Source organism: Vigna angularis, chromosome 1, assembly GCF_016808095.1.
Source record: "Vigna angularis cultivar LongXiaoDou No.4 chromosome 1, ASM1680809v1, whole genome shotgun sequence".
NCBI classification, from domain to species: domain Eukaryota; kingdom Viridiplantae; phylum Streptophyta; class Magnoliopsida; order Fabales; family Fabaceae; genus Vigna; species Vigna angularis.
In genome coordinates, this window is record NC_068970.1 from 51,264,153 (window position 1) to 51,285,623 (window position 21,471).

The 21,471-nt window shown below is 31.4% G+C and overlaps 2 protein-coding genes across 2 annotated transcripts; both read left to right on the forward strand.

Moving 5' to 3' along the window:
• The first annotated feature begins 4,898 nt into the window (after positions 1–4,898).
• Positions 4,899–8,026, forward strand: LOC108331915 (squalene monooxygenase SE1). The gene is made up of 8 exons (XM_017566925.2): positions 4,899–5,281; positions 5,612–5,723; positions 5,923–6,097; positions 6,241–6,409; positions 6,611–6,829; positions 6,907–7,182; positions 7,292–7,570; positions 7,698–8,026. The coding sequence occupies exons 1-8, from the start codon at positions 5,039–5,041 to the stop codon at positions 7,800–7,802; spliced, it is 1,578 nt and encodes a 525-aa protein (XP_017422414.1). The 5' UTR covers positions 4,899–5,038; the 3' UTR covers positions 7,803–8,026.
• Positions 8,027–13,251: 5,225 nt separating this feature from the next.
• On the forward strand, positions 13,252–19,944 carry LOC108325093 (uncharacterized). Its single transcript, XM_017558135.2, has 2 exons — positions 13,252–13,426; positions 17,908–19,944. Exon 2 carries the CDS (start codon positions 18,045–18,047, stop codon positions 19,791–19,793), a length of 1,749 nt encoding a protein of 582 aa, XP_017413624.1. The 5' UTR covers positions 13,252–13,426; positions 17,908–18,044; the 3' UTR covers positions 19,794–19,944.
• The last annotated feature ends 1,527 nt before the right edge of the window (positions 19,945–21,471 follow it).

Genomic DNA, 21,471 nt, shown 5'->3' on the forward strand with positions numbered 1-21,471 from the left:
TCAAAGGATTTTCTCCACGAAATCCCCTACATTCTCATTAGTTCACACCTTATCAACATACATATTTTACACTTCATATCACACATTCTCAAGTATATTCCACAACAACTTAACAACACATATGCACATTATTCAGGATTTTTAAAGAATAAAACTACTACTTTCAAAAAAATCAAAAAATTATGTTCTTATATTTAAATTAAATATAATTTAATCAATAATACAATGCAAAAATAATCAACTCAATTGGGTAAGCATGGAAAATGTTATGCACCAAACAAGAAACAAATGTTAAAGTTGTCAACAACTTAAACTATGTCAATTTTATATGAAAAACTGCTCTAATTACATATATCTAATCAAAGATCCCAAAGGTCAAAACTAATTAAGAATCATATGTGTAGGACCTACTGTAAAACTTTCATATTGATCTGACGGTTAAATAAGCGAAAATTCCATTTTTCCTAAGATAACTCAGACTAGAAAAATCGTTGACGTCCAACACCAGCTAAGTAGTGCCCAAAGACATGATAGTAGCGTCAAGCGCTATAAAAAAATACTCAAACTTCCTATTTTGTTCTTTGATTGAGTAATTTGACTCTCCTTAAGTTAATCTTTACTTAACAAACCTCATAATACTTTTAAAGTTCAGGTTCTTAACTTAGGGAGTGTCAAACTAGTTCAATTCAAAGATATCACATGTATATTCATAACCACAATCAAACCAAGATTTTCATATTTCATACAATTTCACAAACAAACCAAAATATGTCAACATATTCACCTCAAATTATGGTATCAAATTCCTCAATTAAAAGCCCAACATATAAATCAACACAACTAATTCAAGCACAGATTTCATATACCAACTTATAACAAATTCAGTAATCCAATACAATGCATACAAAGTAAGCAATAATTCATACTCCAATTTATGAAATTAAATTTACAGTCAACAATTTAAATACGCAGTCATATGCAAAAGCAATAAAATTAGTTTCCCTTACCTTTTAAACAACTTAAATAGTTCCAAAAACACCATAACTTCTTTAGTTCCATAGGATACTCTATCTACATATAAAAACATCACAAAAATAATAAGGTCATACCACTATGATCACTGATTAATAGAGACTCGTATTGATGATTTAAACGACACATGTAACCAAAAGAAGATTACATGCAAGAAAAAAAAGATTAGATTAGACTAAAAGAAAACTGACAAAAAACTAACTTAGGTGAACGAACAAATTGATCAATCAAAATTAAAGAACTCGCCATGAGAATCACTTCTATGACCTCGAATCTTCAATAAGATGAACAAGAAATGAGAAAAAAAAATAGAAAAGTCAAATATCTTTGAAAAAGTGGTTTCTAAAGTAACTATATGATTTAAAATAATGAAACTCGATTATAAACCTTATATTTATAATTGATCTCTTAATATTAAAATAATAAATCTCATCATTTTTTACAACCTCTATATAGGGATGGCAAAAAAAATTTTCGCATGTAGATATCTCCGGATAAAATCTGCGACGAATAGTTGGTACCCACGAATATTTACTACTCGTGGGTTGCGGGTAGCGGGCATTTTAATACCTACTTATAAACGGGTCGAGTACGGGTATTATACTATCCATACTTGCGGATATCCACTACCAGCAAAAAATAAAAATAATTAATTAATTTATATTTTATTAAGTTAAATTTAATTAAAATTAACATTAATTTATATTTTATAAGGTTAAATTTAATTAAAATTAAATTTGAATTTATATTTAATTTAATTTATATTATATTTTATATTTTTTTGTAATTTTATTTAAATTTTATTTCAATAATTTATAAAAATATATTTTTTAAATATTTGTGGGTATCAGCGAGTATTCACAAATATCTGCAGGTTTTAAAATGCCTACGAGTATTTCTTAAGCGAATATCCGTGCAAGTAGCGAGTTGAATAGCGGGTAAATTTTTTTTTGTCGAATCGGATTGCGGATAGATATTATTCGTGCCCGACCCGACCCAACCCGTTGACATCCCTACCTCTATCAATCTTTAGGATACCAAAATTCTCTATCCTTACATTTTATTATATATATATATATATATATATATATATATATATATATTATTAAATTTATATATTATTTATCAAATACTACAAGTGTCTGAAAATTTGTTTAACTATTTTTGGTCTTTAAATATTTGTTGAATTGTGTTTTGATGTTTATATGTTGAAATTGATAAGATGTATAAATTATTATATATATTTTCTCAACTTGTAATCGCTAAAAAATATGTTAAATTTCATTCGTCCTAAATTCACGCATATTAAATATTAAAATACTAAATTCCTTAACCTTAAAATCAAAATCAACTAAAAATAATAATAGAGAGAGAAAAAGACATTTTTTTTCCATTTTTGAAACTGAGTGCGAGTTGCAACTTCATTACCAAATGCTAAAAAATAGGTTTAATATTATATATAACTTCATGTGAGCACGTGCGTTCAACTCGTGTAATGCGAGAAGAGTTAATATAAATTTTGCATTGGCCACGTATAACACGAGGCCATATTTTTAATATAAATGAAATGGCATGGAATAATATTATATTTCAAAATTATTTAACATGGTTGTTTCATTAAATTACTGTAAATATCAGTTTAACGAGTTATATTTGCAGAGTTCATATATTTCAACATCAACTTTGTATGTATGAAAACACGTCAGAACAAGTGAACTTTTTAAAAAGATCTTTAATTTAATTCCCGATTATAGATGTCATAGGTTCATAAAAAAAATTAACTTTAGACATTTACAAAATTTTAAAACCTTTTTTAGAAATAATGCCAATTATAATATGATAAGACATCGATGGCATAATATGTGTAATTGGAATATTCCGAATGTACATTATATATCAACTATGCAAAATATATGTATATAGAGAGAGTGTGTGTGTGGGTGTTTTTCCTTTTTTTTTTGCGAGTTATAATTTGAAAAAGAAATTTAAATAATTATATTTAATTTTTATAATTTTAGACTAAACAACGGATTAATATTAATCTTAATTTTATTTTCTGTATAAATATTATATAATTCTTAACTAAAAAATAAGTGTCTTTTTTCTAAAATTCCATTCTCGAACATATCCCGCTTGAAAATCCAATCGTAGAACCTTAAACTTGTGAATAAGTAACATTAGGAAAGAAAAATAAAATATTTTTAAAAAAAAACTAATTTATAAAAGTTTTAATATATTTTTTCAAAATTTTATTTCAATTCAAAGAAAATACTCGTTTACGAATGTTCAATTTTTACATATAAATTTTATGCATAACTAAATTTTAGCTTTCAAAGAAGTTTATTTTAGTTTGTTTTACTTATTTTTTCAAAATATTTATCAATTAACTTGTTCAAATATATCTAACGAATTTGGCGAATAAAATTTTATCTATGTCGTTTACTTTTACATAATATTTCAAACACGAATGAATATGATTACTTGGTCTTATAATTACACCTCAAATCTAAGAACATCTTTAATGGTAGTTTTCAACAGGTTCGTTTTTTAGTTAAAAAACGAAATCTTAAATAACTAATCAAATATTTTGTATAAAAAAGGTTCATTAAAATAAAAATAAAAATTTATGGATAAAGCTAAACAAATTTTTAAGTAAACTTTATTTGAATTGTTTACTCTTAAAATAATATTAAATTTGCCTTTCCTAAAAATAATGTAAAGAGAGGAACCACAAATGTAATTTTAATCTGTAAAATAATTATATCAATGATGCCTTTGTCGCAAGTCAACGCGTTTCATTCATTGGATGCATACCAGAATTACACAACCTAAGGGAATATTTTTCTAACTTTTTATGGTTGAATGAACATGCACCAAGAAAATTCTGAATCTATATCAAAATCGTTACCTTTTTTGTGTAATCAGGGTAATCAACATCTAATCTCTTCAAATATTTAAATTTATTTCAAAATCTTAATAAATTAACAACCGTAACCGATATGAATAATTACTTATGGTATTATTTTTAGGCAGTAATAAGCATTAAACAATTTCATATAATATATCAAAATATTATTTATAACTCAAAATCTTATAAAATATATGAATCCTTTTATATAATATGACAGTCCGATTAACAGAAGATAGAACAGTTCTATTAGTCTGAAATCTCAAAAAAGTTGGTCGATAAGCAGAACAATCGGGTAAAACAAAAATTAATGTTAAAGCTAAACAAAATTATTATTAATTGGGCCGTAATTAAATAATTTGAATATTGTTTCAAAGTCTTTGAAATATTAAGATAAGTTAAGATTTATGTAAGTAACTCCCAAGTTTGATCGACCAATAGTAAACACAAAATGAAAAAAAAATCTTAAATTGTGCTTAAAGTTGAAATAGTAAACTAAAGAAAATAGGTGAACTCGACTCCATGAGTCCGAAAAACTTTCTATTAATATTTCAGTTATCAAATTTATTTTTATTTTAACTCATCGTGAATTCCTAATTATTTATATTTAAGTTTAATTTTGATAGCATGGAGATTTTATGATACCAATAAATTATAATTACAAAAATTAGTAATTGTATCAAATATAGAATAAAATCTTTCAATGTTGGTGTGCTATCGTGCCCAAATGAACGTCCAACCATTTGAAGCATATGAATGTGAAACAGAAAAACACAAACTTGAAAGGAAAAGCATTATGAGGTAGGTAAGAAGCAAACTTTGCTTTCTTTATTTTAAAGGAAAATATCGTGCAAAATTAACTAAAAGGAAAGGTTAAGGAATTCCCAAGCCATACTTATTACTTAAGTATCTGCAACAACTTTTGCCTATAAAATAAAATGCTGGCTTATAGTAGTAATTGTTATAATTCATAAGTCACACGTAAACAGGAACAACGAGGTGTTCCAAGAAACAACAAAACTGGCTTTCTAATTCATAATTGCCATTATACTTGTTCAATCCATCTTTTGCTGTTCAAGTTTCAACCATTTCTCTGAGATGATGGATTATCAGTATATTCTAGGAGGGATCGTGGCTTGTAGCTTCGCATTTTTCTATTTTGTGTATAGTTTTGGAGCAAAAAAGGTCACAGATTCAACTTCGATTCATGTAGAAAGTAATGAGTGCGAGAAGAAATCATCAGAAAATGGAACATTTTCACACCAGGCTGCAGAAAGTGCTGACATAATCATTGTGGGTGCAGGCGTTGCTGGTGCTGCTCTTGCTTACACGCTTGGAAAGGTACAAAGGCTTCTCTTCCTGCACATATTTGAGTCTGTTTTTCATCAGTATGAGGGTTTCATCAGCACATATAGATCTTTATAAGAAGATCGGTGCCAGGTACAAATAATGCTAATATATGAAAAGAAGCTTTACAAGATGATGAAAGAAAACTTGAGTGAATTTCATGTGAAACCAATGTTTAGGTAGAAATGCAGATGATATGGCTATTGGTACACTTATAGGCTCTCATTATAGAACATTTATTCTACTGATAAATTTTGCTTGAGTGAAGCATTTTCTTGTTTGGAGAATGATCAAATGATCTTGTTTCGTGCTTCTTTTTTGTAGGATGGACGCCGAGTACTTGTGATTGAAAGGGATTTGAGTGAACCTGACAGGATCGTGGGTGAATTGCTGCAACCTGGGGGATATCTGAAGTTAATTGAGCTGGGTCTTCAGGGTAAGCAACCAGAAAATATGACACGGTTTAATTTTCTTAGTGTAACAGTGGAGATTGTTAGATCTTCAATTCAATAGAAATCACCATCAAACTTGTAAAACAGTCATTAGAAAAGTCAACAATCTTACCATGACAATACATAATTGTATGCTGGCCAAATTCGTGGCTTTTAACAGATGGAATTTTTCAATACTTGCAGATTGTGTAAGCGAAATTGATGCTCAGCAAGTGTTTGGGTATGCTCTGTATAAGGATGGCAAAAATACCAAGCTATCTTATCCCTTGGAAAAGTTTAGCTCTGATGTTTCTGGGAGAAGCTTTCATAATGGCCGTTTCATACAGAGAATGCGAGAAAAGGCCTCATGTCTTCCTAAGTACACATTTTTAATGAACACTCTTTTCATTTTGATTAAAATAACCATTTTTTCTGATGTTTTATTTACACTATTAAGTTCAAACAATGGCATTCGAATCCTTAGTTTTAGCCCTTTCATAATCTCATCCTAATATTCTGCAGTGTAAATTTAGAACAAGGAACTGTGACATCTCTAATTGAAGAAAAAGGAACTGTCATCGGGGTGCAGTACAAAACCAAAAGTGGACAAGAGTTCACAGCCAAGGCTCCCCTCACCATAGTATGTGATGGATGTTTTTCCAACCTTAGGCGTTCTCTTTGCAATCCTAAGGTAAGTTTCTTAGGTTTCTTTTCAGTAATATGATCATATTTTAGTTTTACTCAGGGTTTTCTAGTTGTTTTTAAGGACCAATTCGAAGAGAAATTGATGTATTTTTGCGAGATTTAAGGACCAATATAAAGGAAACTACTCAAGAGAAAAGTAACACTTCACATATGAAACTGGTAGTTTATAATGTCGTTACTCTGGCAGGTTGACGTACCCTCTCATTTTGTTGGTCTAGTCTTGGAGAATTGCAATCTTCCATATGCAAATCATGGACACGTGATCTTAGGTGATCCTTCACCCATTTTGTTTTATCCCATCAGTAGCACTGAGATTCGCTGTTTGGTTGATGTGCCTGGCCAAAAGTTACCATCCCTTGGCAATGGTGAAATGGCCAGTTATTTAAAAAGTGTGGTAGCTCCTCAGGTAAACCACATACAAGTGTTTCCAAATGATGAACATTCCAACAAATTCAAGGTGATTGAAGAAATTGTATGTTTCAGGTTCCTCCAGAGCTGTATACTTCATTTATAGCAGCAGTTGACAAAGGAAGCATAAGAACGATGCCAAATAGAAGCATGCCTGCCTCACCTCATCCCACACCTGGTGCCCTTCTAATGGGAGATGCCTTCAATATGCGTCACCCTTTAACAGGAGGAGGAATGACAGTGGCTTTATCTGACATTGCTGTGCTAAGGGATCTACTTAAACCCCTTAGGAATCTGCATGATGCTTCTGCTCTTTGCAGATACCTTGAGTCATTCTACACCCTACGCAAGGTAAGTCTTTCATCAACACAGCTTTTAGCCTCCACCTTGTAGCTTAGTTCAAAGCTTTAAAACCAAACAAAAAACACAAACTTAGTGCAATGAACGATTCTCTTTGCAGCCAGTGGCATCCACAATAAACACACTAGCCGGGGCATTGTACAAAGTGTTTTGTGCATCTCCTGATCCAGCTAGAAAGGAAATGCGCCAAGCATGTTTTGATTACTTGAGCCTTGGTGGTGTTTTCTCTAATGGACCAATATCTCTGCTCTCTGGTCTAAATCCTCGTCCATTGAGTTTGGTTCTGCACTTCTTTGCGGTTGCTATATATGGTGTTGGACGCTTGCTCATACCATTTCCTTCTCCCAAACGGTTGTGGATTGGAGCTAGATTGATTTCAGTGAGTACTTTTCCTTGTTTCTTTTCTGCTTCAGCAACATATACAACATTCCTCACATCACTGCTAGTGGTGCCTGTGCAACAAATTTGAGTTTGAATCAAAAGTTTTTTTTTTCCTGATATGACAGGGTGCATCAGGGATCATATTCCCCATTATCAAGGCTGAAGGAGTGAGACAAATGTTCTTCCCAGCAACTGTGCCTGCATATTACAGAGCCCCTCCTGTTCGTTGAACACACATGAAGAAAGACATGAAATGCATAATGGCTCCCTCGTATTGCATTTGTCAAAGACTATACCATCGTTCCCTCGTATTGCATTTGTGACCGTTCTATAACTTCTTTAATATCTACATAAAATATTCATGAGTTCTTTATAATAAGAGCATTTTTTTTATGATAACAATAATAAAATTATTATTTATAATTATAAAAATAAAGATAAATAATTTTTATAATTTTATTATAAAAAACATTTATTTCTTTTATAGGTAATTTTTATTATAAATAATTATTATATTAATTATTTTAAAATAATTAAGTATAAAAGATAAATTCAACCCTAAGTTTTCTTTCAACAAATACAAAATTTATTTCTAACAAATAAGTTTTTTATAATACAAAATTTATTCCTAACAAATAAGTTTTTATAAAAGCTATACAAAAAAGGGTTAATCGAATACAACAAAAAATAATAAAGGAAGATTAAGAAAAACAAATTAAATAAAAGATTAGATAATAAAATTGGGAAAAGATAAAAAGAGAGAACATTAATAAAAAAAATAGATTCATTCCACCCTTTTTCAAAATAGGATTCCTTAGGTGATTTAAGGATTATGTTCAATTAAGTATTGTTATATTTTTCAGTTAATCAATGTAATTTCTCAATTAAGTATTATTTTTTATTTTTAAATTAATTAATATAAATTCTCATTATTAACCAAAGGGTACATTCTTAATTAAAAACAAAAATTTTGTAGATTAATCATAGTAAATTTAACGTACATTCTCAATTAAATCTTTTACTTATTATATCAAGTAAAAAAATTAATTGACTAAAATACATTTTTTATTAATTAGGTTTAATTATTTTGGAGGTTCTTATTTGTGCAGAATCGTCTCAAATAAATTCTCGTATTTTTTATCCCAATTAGGTCCCCTTTTTTTGTAAAATTAAGTCAATTTTGACCTTAGCGTTAAATTCAGTGGACAACGTTAAAATTTGTGTCTTGGATTGTTGACTGTGCAATTTTTAATGACGTGGTCTCATTACGTGTAATTTACAAATGAAAAAGCAAAAGATTAAAATGACCAGGATTGACCAGCTTTGACCAAATGGACGTAGTCGATGAGGGACTGCCATGTGGCAACCCCTTTTCTCCCAAATTAGGGTTCTGCAGATGAGGCAAAGGAGCTTGCGTCGCACCGCACACGAAGGAGAATGAAGACGCTGGAAATTCCTCCCGTGGTGATGTTGGTGCTTCTTACAGGTTCGATTTGGGATTTTACACAAGCAAAAAGAATCATTGGCTGATGGAAGATGAAGGCGCTACGGTTTCTGTGATTTTGGGAATGCTTTGCAAGTTTTGGATTGTTGTTGGTGGTGAGGCGTGTTAGGAGTATATAACTCAAGTCATTCGATCTTTCGCTCGTTCTTTCTCTCACACCGTTCGGTCACTCACACCATTTGGTCGCTCACTTCATTCATGCACTCCCTCGGTCTCGGTCACACCGTTGGTTCAATTTCTCTTCTCTACCTTCCTAACAAGGCGCAAGAACGAAGATAGGTTGGTGGTTCTGGAATGGACGAACATGCAGGTTATGGTATTTATTTTTGCTTTTCACGATTATGGTTCCCTCTTTGTAGGTTGATGAAAGCAGGAGGGAGATGGTGGTTTTGCCCTGGCTACTGGCGGCGCAGTTTTCTGTTGGGTTTCCCTGTGTTTGATTCGCAAGTGGTGATGGATGAAGCTTTGTGATGGTGCGTCAATGGAGGAAGCTTCGCGTTTTTGGGTTGGTTATGGAGGAGATTGCGACGCGATTTGGGGCTGGTTTTTGATGGCTAGCTGTGAGCATGGGCGACACAATTTGGGTTTGCTGGACGGAAGTGACAGTTAGGCAGTGGCGGCAAGATGTTGATGTGATGGTGTTGTGTTGGCGTTAGGTGGTTGAGGACTTGTGGTGGTCGATTCTGCATCTGGGACTGGGCAGTTTGGGTGGTGTGATGGCGAGGTTGGTGGTGGCCTTGGGTTACTCATGGTGTTAGTTGGTCAATCCATGGAGTTCAAAATTTAAAATAATTAAATTTCACGTAACTCTTCCACGTCATTAAAAATTGTGCAGTCACCAAGTTAAGACACACAAATTTTAACGTCGTCACTGAATTTAACGGCAAGGTCAAAATTGACTAAATTTTACAGAAAAATTGACATAATTGGGATCAAACAAAATACAAAGACTTATTTAAGACGATTCTGCACAATTAGGGACCTCCGAAATGATTAAACTCATTAATTATTGTTAAAGTTTTCATCTTTAATCAAAATACATTCTCAATTATTGTCAAAAACTCATTCAATCACATGAAAGTTTCTAAATCTAATCAAAGTACATTCTCAAATAAAATTAAAAACCCTTTGATTCATAGGATTGATATGTTATGTAAATTAAAAATTATTGCTTTTACTTACTAAAAGACAAAAGACATAGATAAAAATAAATCACAACGAGAATTAAAAGAATAAACAAATTTATTCATCTAACCTTAGAATCTAGTTAATAAATTACAAAAGAATCAACTCTAGAAACTTAACACACCATGGAATGTAATAACATGGAATGTAATAATAACATAAAAATAGAAAAAGAGACGGTGGAGAGGACGAAATTAGGTCCCTAAAAGGCTTCCAAAGCTCCTCTTAAGGTGTTTTCCTATGCCTCTTTATTTAGAAATTAGATTGAACTTTGTTTTTCTCTTTTCTGTTGTTGTAAAGTGTCATGAACCCTTAATCAATTTATTTTCACACCTTCATGTGCTCTCAACTTAACTATAATTGTGCTAAGATACATCAAAATATCCAAAGAATATTTATGCAACTACAAAACTATTTTTAACATGTTTTTGTATATCGTGCTAAATAAACCAAATTATAACAAATCAAAATTAAAACATTATTTTAAAACACAAAAATCAATTAAGAATCCAAGATTAAAGGTTTAATAAAAGCATAAATATGAACTCATCAATGTTATTTTCAAAATGCAATGCCAAATCCTTTTCATTTTTCTTTGTTCTTTTTCCCTTACCTCTTGTTGCCAATGCAGTGCATAAAAACTCCTCTATTGGATTGTCACCGCACTGTGTTGCAGCACCACTCTAGGTCGTGTAGTGCACCATTCCACCCTAGGCCATTCAAGCTCCTCCATCCATTGGTCACCAAGTTACATTGATAAAGATATTAGATTTAGTTCCACTATTTTTGCATAACCACGACCAAAAATTGTTTGATCTCTTTCGATATGTGAGTTTTTTTGTTTTTGTTTTTCTCTCTTGTCAGATATGCATAGTTTTATTCCCAATGACACCATTATTGTTCTCTTTTATCTCCTAAGTGTCAAATCATGTCTACCAAAAACGAGTCCTCAAAGTCCATGCGCATTTCTTCTTTTAACGAATCTAAGGTGTATTTGGGATCCAAGATCGTAAACATGATGAAGATTTAGAAATAAACATCGATAATTATCATCAATGATTCGAAAATTCTTTTTTTTTGGATATTAGATCAATTGGTCCAAAACTAATCTAAAATGTCTTTGACATATTATATCAATGTATATTAAATCGGTTGTAGAACTGATCTAATATGCCCTCTATAATCAATCTAATATACCTATTTGACATTAGTGAGAATTGTAATGGTTTTAAAAAAGTGAGACTTAATTATTTATTAATTTAAGGTTTTAGTATAAATAATTTTGTTATAAATGAGTTTCATAATTGTAAAACTCACAATCTCTTTAGAAATAACTAATTTATAGCTCTCCAAAATCTCTCTTTTATTTCTCACTCCACTTTCATCCTCTTGAAGATCAAAGACTCAAAGACTGATAGAGTGATCCTCTTGGCAAACTTTTTTCATTCTCCTAATCAATTTCTTCAATTAAGTAAGTCATTTTTCTCTCTTTTCTTTGACTAAATATGTCTTTTCCTTTACATGTAATGTTCTTTTATTACACGTGACTCTAGAGTCATCATTAAGGTTCTTGATTAATCAATGATCATAAGGGTATGGTCTCACTATTTTTATGATATGTTTATGTGTAAATATAACATTTCAAGTTAAGAAATTTTCATATCTTAGAATCTTTGTAGAGCTTTTGTATAAGGTAAAGGAAACTAGATACGCTCATTATTATTTTTATATTAATTCAAATTGATTATTATGTTTGATTTTTTTTCAAATGATTGTCAAATCGAGATTCTGTTACATTGTAAATGAAAGTTCTTCTCTTATCAACGTCTTAAAAGTTAATTATTTTTTATATAAAAAAACTTAATATAAAAAACAAAATCAAAATCAAAATCATTTTTTAATTTAAGGACAAAATCATAATCAACCCTTAATTTTTTACCTTAATTCATGTGTTTTTTTTTTCACCCATTGAGCTAAAGCCATGTAAACAATAATTTTGTTTAGCCAGTCGATTACCATTTCGAAACATAAAATGATTAGTGGAAAAAAAAATTCATTAGTCAAATTATATAAAATAATATTATGCAAGCAAATGACAAATTTTTCATAGAAACAAATTTTCAAAAATATAATTTTGTTTAAAAATAATTAATTTTTCCTATACTATCATCTTTCAATATTATTCATTTTCATATTTAACATCTTTATTTCTCTCTTAATTTAATTATTTTGGATTTTATTATATTATATCACTTTAAAATGTTTGAGTAATTTCCACCCGATTGCAATGATTCTATAAAGGTCACTTCTCTTTTGTTCATGTTTTATTTATTTATTGATAAAATATATATTTTTAAAACAAAAATTATTTATAATTTTTTTTATTTGTAGAAATAAGAGTATTAAGATACCTTCATAATATAAGATTTTAAGTTACTTTTTGTGAGTGAGTATTACTAGACTACATTATTTTTAATATCTCATATATATATATATATATATATATATATATATATATATATATTCTTTAATAGGTTTTATATGACCTTATTTATATGTTATTTACATATAAAAAAAATTATTTATTATTAAAGCAAAAAATATTTTTAGTATTAAAAATAGATTTTTACTCGGTCCTAAAATAATAAATTTATCCTCATATCTTAAATTTACTTGTCATAGATTCCACTAGAGAGATCTTGCATAAGACATGTCTTAAAATTATAACTCTTCGAAATAAAAATAAGAAAGATAATAATATTTTTTTCGATTCTTCAAAATTTTTTATATTTATTTAATATTATTCTTCATTACTTTTTCACTTTTTCTATTTGTTTACAAATATAAAAGTTGATTTATTTTTATGATAATTTTATATTTTCATAAATGTGAAATGGTCGTTAAATGTTAAAAGAATTTCTTTTCTTATTTAAAGTATGTGATTTCAGCATATTTATGATCTCCGATCTTAATATTATGTATGACTCATGGAGATTCTCTTGAATGATGGACATCAAAGTTTTAATACTAGCAAATTTAATGGGTGAAAATATTCATTACAGTGTTAGAAAGCTACTTCATGTTCAACCCTAGGCAAAGCTTTCTGTCTCTCCATTCCTATTGCATCGGATCTCACTATCCTCTTCTTCTTAGTCAAATCTTCAGGTCACCAATTTCCTCTCTTTCTTTCTCCTTTCATTCCACTTCTCCCAATTACATTTGTTTTCATGTCTCCACTGGAATTTATTTTCTCTGTTATTATTTGGGTACAAGTCAAAATTCCCTTTTTCCCCTTTTACTAGTGATTTTTTTTTGCTTTTAATTTTGTTCCTTTTTGCTCTTTGTGCATGTGGGTATCTTGAGTTGTTTCATGCTCTGAATTTGCATGCAATTTTTTCAGCTCTTGTAATATAATTTGTTTTGTTCTTGTTCTGCTGCAACAAAGTATCTTCAGTTGCGTAGCCCTTTCTGCTCAGTTTTATACTTAACAAATTTGGATTATCTTTTTTGGTTGGCTTCTGCCTCTTACAGAGGAGCTTGGATCTTTCGTAGAGTATCGTTTACATTATTTTGTTTCTGATTAGGAAGGAGTACATGAATAGTTAGGGTTGAGAATGGAAAACCAATGACAGACGATTGAATTTTCTGTTGCTTAAAACCAATATCCATGCCAATTTATATTGAGTTGTTTTAATTTTTAGATAAATACATGTAGAGAGATGCTAGTTAACACTCCTTGTGGTATTTGCTGTACATCAGTTTGGATTTTTTTTCCATTAATACTTATCAGATAAAATGAATTAAATTTCTACTGTTAGTTAAACTTATACTTTTTGCTTATAGTTTTCAATAAATTTGAAAAAAGGCCTATGATTGGGTATGTGTGATGGAATTGAAACTAGTGTGCGAACACTTTGTAGAGTCACTTAAGATTTTCATATAACTATAGATTTATATTTAGAGTCAATCTCGAGTCCTTATCTTGTTACTTCTTTTATGTTCTTACCCAAAATATTGAGGAGTCAGTTCCTAGATTCTCTTTTATCTTTTCCTTTTTGTAAATGATATAGTTGTAGTGGGAGTCTCAGGAGAGGAATTAAATGATAAAATAAAGTTGTGTTGTGATCCTTATGGAGGGAAGCTTTGGTACCACGTGGCTTCCTTCAATACTTCGGAGGTGAAAATGAGAGATTATACATTACCATGTCTCATTCAATTTAGGTATTTTTATTAGCACAAAGCAATGAAGAAATCAAGAATGACGCAAGTCATTGGAATCAAGCAGGGTGGGTGAAATAAAGGTGTTATTTGTGATGTAAAAGTGTTTTAGTCCTACTGTTACGCAGTAAAAGGACAAGAAGAATCAGAGGTCATACAAGAAAAAATAAGATCAGGAATGAATGCAATAGAGACAGAGTAAAAGAGGCACATACTGAGAGATGGTAAGATCCCCAAAAGATTTAACCTTGTAAGAATTGTACTGGAAGCCAATTAATGTAACTAAATACAGGTAAATTGTAACATCCCAAAATACAGTAATAACTATAATTCAGAATTAATTACAATTAACAGTTAAACAATGCAGTCTTACACTAAAACAGAGGTTCAAAAAGCTGAACGGCTTGAAGTACAGAAATAAAATACAATCCAGCAGTAATTCAAAGTTTAGAGACGAACGGTTTTACAAACATCAACCGAACGTTCAAAAAGCTACTAAACAGAATTACTAAAGACTAACTTAACGAGCACTCTAGGGCTCGGCTTTAACCTCAACTTCGACCAGATTTGCGTCTTCCAAATTTTCTTCTTCCAGCGTTTCCTCAAGCAACGCCTCTCCGTCTGCTCACATCCACACGGATGATCATTGCATAGACATGACGGACGTACAGGTACGAATGACAACACAAGGAAAGAACACAGGGTAAGCTTATATAAATTTAATTCACAAGTCATTCATACAATTCAACATATCAACATTTATAAGAATATCTCAACACATAAAATCATTCTAAAACTCTCATAAGACAGACCGTCCGGACTGTATGAATCTGTGTATCTACAGGCGTTCTTGCACCCGGGGGATTTAATAGCAGGGTAATACCCATCAGCTGCCACCCGAGGTTAGCCCTATCAGTCCAAAGTACTCAGAAGGACTAGGACCTCCTGTCGTTCCCACACATGACCTACTCCCCTCTACTTGAGGACGAGCACTCACGGAACATCAGGATGAACAGCCATCAGCAGCTTTACCACAGTCATACTATACAACTTTCCATATTTAGTACAAGAGTCGTTCCTCCACGGAATGCTCGTCCAAATTCCACAACCATAGTTTCACCTCATATACGGTTCATCTTTAATAACTTTCCAACTTAATATCATTTTCATATTCCATTTTAGTTTCATAAAAAGACGAACGTTCAGCCCCCTTCATAATGAGGACGAACGTTAACATGATACAAAGAAATTCTTGTTTCTGAACGGAAGGAAACAAACGTCTATCCAAGGACGGACGTTAGGACCACTTGAATCAGTTAAATGAACTGATTCTAGAATAATTCAAATTATACTTGGAATAATTTAAGTATACTAACTATAGATCGATTCCAAACGAATAAATACACTGCAAGACTTTTAGATGCTGATACCGAGTACAAATTAATAAAAGAGACTAACCGCCAGTCAATGACCGAACGCGGTAATAGATATTTATTAAATATTTGGACGAACGTTACTGAAACTTTTGGACGAACGCTATTTCTACCCATTTAGTAATTAAGGATAAAGAACGAACGTTCGGTATAAGACCGAGCGCTACTTATAACGTACGCTTTGGGACGAGCGTTCGGTATAAGACCGAGCGCCACTCAGGACGTACGCTTTGGGTCGAGACCCATTACTGATGCGAAATATTAATAGAAATAGAAATTTATAAGACAACAATAGGGAAGTGAAATATTCCAGAATGACTAAGTATAAAATTTATATTTTTCAAGCTTCTCAATTTCTCACATAACACTCAGAGCACGTACGTTTGGCCGAACGCTCAAACGCAAGACTAATATAAGAGGGCGTTTGTCCTAAGTAAGTATTCTTTCCAGATGAAAGAATTCTGCTTTTCAAGGGAATTATACAAATACCGAACGATCAAGGACCGTTCGATAACGAACGTTCATTATCATAGCATTTCATATTCCAGATCTCAATTACAGTAAACTCATTTTTCAGTATAAACTTTCATACATTTAAATACTCATATCATAGCACATTTCATGAATTTCATATATCATTTTATCATCCAGATCATATACCAATGATTAATCAACACAAATTTCATGCTTCATAACTCATATAATATCATACAGCACAACACATACACATGAATTAAACTTAATAAGCTTCCCTTACCCGGATCAGTAGTGAACGTCCTAACTCAAAGTATTTGGTTCGTCTGCTAACAGTTTCTACCCTCACAGGATCACTTAATTCTTCCAACCAGATCTAACCATAAAACCAAGAAATACTAAGAACTTAAGCTTCATGCAACCAGAGTTTGGCTTTGCATGAGACAGAAAAACGTTCGACGAAGAAGAGAAACTTACCGGTGTCAGAACGTTGAGGTGATCGGTTCAAAACGAAGCTCACGACTCCAGGGATGGTTCTACGGTTTCTGAAATTTAATCGGATGAGAAGAAAATGAGTTATGGTAGAGAGAAGATGGAGGTTTCTAGAGAGAAGGTAGAGAATTTGGAAATCAGAAGTTTGGGGAAGAAGACGAAGCATGCAGAAGAATGGAAGGGGAGTTTTTCAGAAAATCATTTTCCCTTCCCATGCAGGACGAACGTCCATTCTCCTGCTGCCACTTGGAATCCACTAACGATTTCGAATGTTCCAAAGTGACACTTGGCAGCTATATGCAAAGTGGGTGTGAGTGCGTTTTAATGGCACTGCACGTGTGGCGCGGTGCATTTAATGATGGTCAGAGTGTGGGGTTGGGTGTGTTTCTTAACACAAATTCTGAACAGGGTTTTTGGGTAATTAAAACGTGATTTGACAGGTGGAGGTTGGTTAATTTTTCGAGGTATTACATAAATAGTTAGAGGTAGAGGAAGACTAAGAATTGAATGGAACCCTTTAAAAGTATTTAGATTTAAATGGTCTTTATGGCATTTTTTTTGGCTGGTGGAAAGTTTAGGTTCAGGGCCCCCCTTCTTAGGTCATGTATGCCCCTAAGATTTTCTTGTAGGAGCGTCCTTAAAAATAACTCACCAACAATAGACCTTGGTTGCATTTAGACCCTGGTTAACTTAATTCATGCAGTCTCGCATTACCAATTGTGCCAACCATTGTTGGCTAGTAGCATTGGTTTTTGATAAAACATGACGGCGTCATTTGGTCCTGTACCCAACCCATGTACTGCAAAAAGGCTTCTAGTGATTGGCAAACATAACCATATATTTGTGTCAGTGTCCTCGTGTGGAATTTTTTATATCTCATTGTTATATTTATAATGCAATACTTTTTGGTAGAAGTTATCATTGTATTTCTGTAGAGTTCTGCATGGTTGATGATGCTTTCTTTTTTACTTATAAGAGAACCTTTTGAGTTTTACTCATATTTAATATTTTTTTGTTTGATAATTACAGATTGTTATATTGAGGAAGCTTCGTTGCATATACAATAGAGAAAATGGTACTGTTATTAATTTATTACAGGTTTGAGTGATTGATCATTACCTTGTAGAAGTTAGAACGTAATAACAGAAGGAGCAATTCTTGACTCTATGGAAGATTACAATTTTTTTGTTGGTCAAGAGTTCCCAGATGTGAAGGCATTCCGGAATGCAATTAAAGAAGCTGCCATTGCACAGCATTTTGAGCTTCGTACTATTAAAAGTGACCTGATTCGCTACTTTGCCAAGTGTGCCTCAGATGGTTGTCCATGGCGGATTCGTGCTGTCAAGCTCCCTAATGCCCCAACTTTTACTATTAGAAGTATTGATGGCACACATACTTGTGGGAGGAATGCAAACAATGGGCACCATCAGGCTTCTGTTGACTGGATTGTGAGTTTCATTGAAGAAAGATTGCGAGACAATATTAATTATAAACCAAAGGATATTTTACATGACATCCATAAACAATATGGTATAACTATACCTTATAAGCAAGCTTGGCGTGCAAAGGAGCGGGGTCTTGCAGCTATATATGGATCTTCTGAAGAAGGATATTACCTACTTCCTTCTTACTGTGAAGAAATTAAGAAAACAAATCCTGGAAGTGTTGCAGAGGTGTTTACCGCTGGTGAAGATAACCGTTTTCAGAGACTTTTTGTTTGCTTTCGTGCATCAATCTATGGTTTTTTTAATGGTTGCTTGCCAATTGTTGGACTTGGCGGAATCCAGCTGAAAAGCAAATACCTTAGCACATTGCTTTCAGCAACTTCTTTTGATGCTGACGGTGGATTGTTTCCGCTTGCTTTTGGTGTTGTTGATGTAGAAAATGATGATAGCTGGACATGGTTCCTGTCTGAGTTGCATAGGGTTCTGGAGGGGAATACTGAATGCATGCCAGAATTTATATTTTTATCAGATGGGCAACAGGGTATTACGGATACAGTGAGAAGTAAGTTCCCAAGTTCTTCGCATGCATTCTGCATGCGTCACTTGGCTGAAAGCATTAGTAAAGAGTTCAAGAACTCTAGGCTTGTCCATCTTCTGTGGAAGGCTGCATATGCTACCACAACCATTGCATTTAAAGAAAAAATTGCTGAAATAGAGGAGGTATCTCCTGAAGCTGCTAAATGGTTACAACATTTTGATCCTTCTCAATGGGCCCTTGTGCATTTTAAAGGGACACGATTTGGCCATCTATCCTCTAACATTGACGAGTTCACCAAATGGATTCTTGATGCTCGAGAATTGCCAATTATCCAGGTGATGGAGCGGATTCATAGCAAGCTTAAAACTGAGTTTGATGACAGGCGGATAAAAAGCAGCTCATGGTGCTCTGTACTCGCCCCTTCTGCCGAGAAGCTAATGAATGAAGCCATCAACCGTGCATCTATATATCAAGTCCTTAGATCAGATGAAGTAGAATTTGAGGTTCTTTCAGCTGATCGATCTGACATTGTAAATATTGGCAGCTATAGTTGTTCCTGCCGCGATTGGCAGCTAAATGGTATTCCTTGTTCCCATGCTGCTGCTGCTCTTATCTCATGTGGGAAGGATGTCTATGCATTTACCCACAAGAGTTTTACTGTTTCAAGTTACAGGAATACCTATGCAGAGAGTATACACTACATCCCAGCAAAACTTGAATGGAGTAAAACAGACAAGTCTTCTATGGATGATAATATCCTAGTTGTACGGCCACCAAAATTACGGCGACCACCGGGACGCCCTGAAAAAAGGATGTGTCTGGATGAGGTTAGTCGTGAGAAACATACAGTGCACTGTAGTCGGTGCAACCAAACTGGACATTACAAGAGAACCTGTAAAGCAGAAATGATTAATAGTATAGAGCAGTTTTAATTGTCTGATTTTGTATTATGTAGTTCACCTAAGAACTAGTTTAGTTTATTAACATCTACAGGGACATACCTCAGATTCAGATAATGTAGCATAGATATGTATGTATTAAATCGCATCCGCTGGGGTAGCAGAAATGAAGTTGGTTTGTGCTTTTTGGGAGTATTTAAACCATGACTTTAGAGAGAGAGAGAAAGAGACTGAAAAAATAAATCATGTTTTTTTGTTAAAAATGCAGCTTGTTTTCCGTACACAATTTTATTTGTTGCAAGTATTCAATTAAAAATCACCGCCGCCAAAAACATCCCCATCAACCTCGTCTAAATCAAAATAATCTAACAATGTGCCATATCTCAAACCCTTTCAATAATAATCCCTAGAAGATTAATTGATTTATCTCTACCAAAAACCACTAAACAAAATTTCAAATTACAAAATTGACTATTTTTAAAATAAATTCTAATATCACACTACTTAGTATATGTCTAGATTTGTTCATTCAATTTTTTAATTATTTTTTCCTATTTTTATTTTTTATATATATATGTACTATTGCTAATACAATGTATATGTTTTTAAAATAATTTTTTCAAATGTAATAAATGATTTAATCAAAATCAAATAGTAATAAATTTAACCTGTGACCTAACTATAAAATTTAACTAATTTACAATTTAACTGAACCGTTAATTACTTGCAATGTAAGTAAATTTTATTTTTTTATAAAATAGAATAAATTCCTACAATGCCATAAAATTTTTAATATTAATTTAACTTATATAATATATGGAATAATATATACATATCTAAGAAATTAAAATTACTGTAATATACTTTTTTACAATAAATAATTTATGTAAGATATATATTTTTAAAGTGTAATAAATATTTTCAAATTGAAGATTTAATTTTGGTCTAATGACATTTGAAAATTTATTTCATTGAAGAAAAATAATAAAGGAGTATTTTAGAAAAAGAGAAAAAAGATTTTTTTTTTTACAAAATAGACAATAAATAGTAAATTAATTAAAAATATTAATATTTTACAAACTCATTCAATATTTTAATGATTGAAATAATGTTTTTATATTAATTATGTAATATATGAAATAACGTATTAAATTAGTTGTGATATAGTTGGAAATAAGATGACATGATACAATTATTTAAAAATGATTTTTTTATCTAATGAAATTTTGTTATTTAAAATAAGTGATATTTTGAGTTGTTTAATAGTGAGAAGATTATTTGATAATAAAAATTAAAAATTTAAAAGTTAAGTTATAACATAAATTAATGATTTGAGTTAATATTAAAATTGTATTTGATTTTTTGAATATATAAGCAATTGTAGTTTTGATGTTGAAATAACACATTGAAATTCTAAAATGAATATTAAAAATACAAATATCACATTCATTAAGATAAGAACCAACAAATTCAAATTAAAAATACAACACAATGTACATAAATAAATTCATAAATTTAATAATAATGAAAATACATATTAATTATTGATTTAACTTGGTTTAATACTTGGCATAAAATTTATTAAATAATTTTTGAAAAATTAAAACACTCCACAATTTTAGTTGCTTTTTTTTTAATTGGAAAATCATGTCAGAATTTGATTTACTATTGTAATGATAATAGATAAAAATGGTTTTGTTTGAGATCTTTC